The sequence below is a fragment of the Rutidosis leptorrhynchoides genome, chromosome 3, assembly GCF_046630445.1.
Source record: "Rutidosis leptorrhynchoides isolate AG116_Rl617_1_P2 chromosome 3, CSIRO_AGI_Rlap_v1, whole genome shotgun sequence".
NCBI classification, from domain to species: Eukaryota; Viridiplantae; Streptophyta; class Magnoliopsida; order Asterales; family Asteraceae; genus Rutidosis; species Rutidosis leptorrhynchoides.
Genome location: NC_092335.1, coordinates 460035454 through 460039241, shown reverse-complemented (window position 1 = coordinate 460039241; position 3788 = coordinate 460035454). Strand labels below are relative to the sequence as shown.

The following is a 3788-nucleotide window of genomic DNA, read 5'->3' as shown; positions in this document are numbered from 1 at the left end:
TCTACTTTTTATTTTTTTTACAAAAGTTTATTAGTTTATAAATGGGTTCGGGGCTACGGGGGTCTAATTCTGACTCCGAAGATTTGCGGATTGTTCAATTAATTCAAGAAATAGAAGATGATGATTCCGAAGTCGAATCGGCACCATCTATTCCGAGAGTTAAAGGTTACATTCCTAGGGAACGGGAGGTTGCTGCACAACGTTTGAAAGATGATTATTTTTGTGAGACGCCAAAATATCCACAAAGAAAATTTAAACGCCGTTTTCGCATGCAAATGCAATTATTTCTCCGGATAGTGCAAGGTATTACTACTTTCCAAAGTGTGATAATATGCCAGAATATTTTACTTACTTTTCTCAACGAGTTGATGCTATCGGTAGGCCTACATTTACTACTTTACAAAAATGTACGTCGGCTATACGTCAATTGGCGTATGGCACCGCTCCCGATATGTGGGATGAATATTTGCAAATGAGTGAGCAAACATCAATAATATGTCTAGATTACTTTTGTATGTGTATTATTACATTGTACAAAAAGGAATACATGCGATCTCCGAATGCACACGATGTTGCTAGATTATATAGTGCTCACGAGGAGAGACATGGGTTTAGGGGTATGCTCGGGAGTATAGATTGTATGCACTGGGAGTGGAGGAATTGTCATGTTGCTTTAAAAGGACAATACACTAGGGGTGATCACAAGAAACTGACCCTTATGCTTGAAGCTGTTGCTTCTTATGACTTGTGGATTTGGCATGCTTTTTTTTTTAGGATGACAGGTTCAAACAATGATATCAACGTTTTGAACCAATCACCTATATTTGATAAACTTAAGAACGGAACATTTTCATCCGCACCATTTGAGGTAAATGGGCATGAATATAGCAAAAGATATTACCTTGCGGATGGTATATATCCCGATTGGGCAACTTTAGTTAAAGGATATTCATGTCCTACTGAAGAACCAACGATTAAGTTTACAAGATTTCAAGCTAGTGCCCGAAAGGATGTAGAGAGGGCGTTTGGGGTTCTTCAAGGTCGTTTTCATATTATACGCATAGCTTCACGAAGTATGAGCGTTAACAGGATGCGAAGAGTGATGGAATGTTGTCTCATATTACATAACATGATACTTGAAGATAACGGCTTTGCACTTTCTAAATGGGAAGAAAGATTCACTACCGAAGAAATGGAAAATGGTATGGAACGTATACGAAACAGAGGACGGGATCGAGATATCATCGCAAGAGAAATAAGGGATCGAGATATGCACAACCAACTCACCGAGGATTTAGTAGAGCATATTTGGACCCTTCCACCGACTTTTCGCAATGCGAATTAGTTTTTTTTTAATCTATGTAATCGTCAACCTATGTACTTTTAAATTCTTATCAAAAATTAATTATGTATTTTTTTATTAATGTTATTTATTTTATTTTGTTGTATTTATTTACTATTTTAACGTAATTTATTTTATTTTGTTGTATTTATTTACCATTTTAAATTATTTAAAAAAAACTGGTGGACCCTACTGAATTTGACACTGGCATTTGACATTTGGGGTTATTGAGAGGTCAAAATTTGACACTGCCATGTCATAGGCAGATGCACTTTTTGAGCCAAAAAGTACAAATTTGTCTGCGATGTCACAAGCAGGGTTACAAACAGTCTAACTAATCTACATGGAGTATGATAAAAAGAAACTTTACCTTTAATAAATAAATATAGCACTTTGATTGGGTCAACAACAGTATTCGCATGGTACATTTGTTTCTGGAAGTTGGAATGGTGCAAAAGTTTGTGAATGGTTGCTTGGTTCTTTTTTGTCCGTAGAGAAAATCTTTCTAGCGACAACTATATTGAGTATCCACTAACGAGTTAAACTTGTAGGTGACAAGCTCCCAAACGACAATACTCGTAATCGGGTAAATTACGCACATTGACGCCTCCTCTAGAGTGAATTGTTGGTTATTGGTGCAACTTTGCTTTGAAGCATTTTGAACTACGTCAACAACTTAACTTTTGGTTCAAATCCCATGAAAAATGATTTTATTTTCGATTTAATTTGTATTTTGCTAATGGTTAAATATAGAGAATTGAATTACTTTGTGTAGAAATATTCGTCAATTAAACCTTTGTATTTTTTCTTGAAACCTTTAGAGTATTTGTACCTTAAATGATTGAACAAAAAGAAAACCGTCGCGTACAAGTTTGAAGTTTGAGATTCTATAGATATATTTGCACCGGAATTTATTATTCAATTATTTAAATAAAAACTCCACGTCAGCTGTGGCAATTCCACCTCAACCTGATAAGATCCAATTAACTGGCATTTGCTTATGGCAGTATGACACACTGGCATAGATCTAAAATTTAAAACTATAAATTGTACTACCATAGCAATCCTCTATCGTGAATATTATTATTCTAAAGACTATCCTTAAAAACTAATTTCATGAATAAATTATTTTATACATTGAGTTGGTTAAGAGTATTGAGTATGTCAATATGTGTTATCAATAATTTATAAACATTTCAAGCATGTCTACATTTCTTAAAAATAACCTTAAAAATTAAAAGTGACTGGAACATTGTGTTTCAAAGCTAACAAATGTATAAAACTGTTATTTAACATTTTTATATAGAGTTAAGGATACTCAAGGGTCATATACTTTTTTTTTTGTCTCGATGTAGTCCATATACTCAAAAAATACTATTATAGGCCATAAATTTTGAAAAAGTGTATCGATGTAAACAAAAGGTAACCTGTTACCGGCTAAACAGGTCATCTTTTGTTTACATCGATACACTTTTTGAAAATATGTGACCTACATCGATACACTTTTTGAAAGTATGTGAACTACATTAATACTTTTTTTTTTGTATAAAGCTTACATTGAAACAAAAAAAAATTATACTTTTTTGAAGATCAACCTACAAAATCGATCAACCTTAATTATCAGATCAACGGTTTACATTAACACATTTTTTTAAAGTTTATGGCCTATAATAGTATTTTTTTTTAGATATATGGGCTAAATCAGGACAATATAAAATAAAAAGTATATGGCCTTTGAGTAGCCTTAACCATTTTATATAAACATAAATAAATCATAATCTTAATTAATGATCATGTCAATTCCTTGTGTCAAGTTATACTGAATCCAAGAAAGTCGTAACCATGTGATAACTTTATTTATTTGTATTTGATTATATTTATATTTATTTATATATTTATATATTATATATCGTTAGTTAATTAAGTATTGTACAATACTTGTATTTGTTTAAGGCTTTATTAGATCCGTGAAATGTCAAAATTCAAATTATAATAAGGGTTTCTTTTATGGTTGTGCCACCCATGTCACAAGACTCGCAACTCCCAAGGGATTTGTTATTGTATTTTTTCTCCTCATAATGATTTTTCATGTTAAACTAATTGAAGTCGCATATAAATATGTTTATGAATTTTTAAAGTTAACCAAACAAAAAAATAATAAAAAAGTATAACAAATGAGATCAAGGTGATCACTACACCATCCATCTTTTATCATATACTACCAAATAGATTTCTGTGACATTTTTACCCGTAGGTTAAAAAAAAAATTTGTGATATAACAAATAAGAACTATTTTGTTATGTGTAGTACAGTGAAGTGATGATGTGCATACCGTAATTTATAACAACAACTGAACAACAACAAAACTCAATACATAATCTCTCTCTCAATTGTCAATTTCTCATCTTCTACAGTATCTACACATCTGTAACTCCGATCTTCATTC

The 3788-nt window shown here is 32.0% G+C and overlaps 1 protein-coding gene across 1 annotated transcript; it reads left to right on the top strand.

Moving 5' to 3' along the window:
• The first annotated feature begins 331 nt into the window (after positions 1 to 331).
• Positions 332 to 1345, top strand: LOC139901599 (protein ALP1-like). Its single transcript, XM_071884293.1, has one exon. It carries the CDS (start codon positions 332 to 334, stop codon positions 1343 to 1345), a length of 1014 nt encoding a protein of 337 aa, XP_071740394.1.
• The last annotated feature ends 2443 nt before the right edge of the window (positions 1346 to 3788 follow it).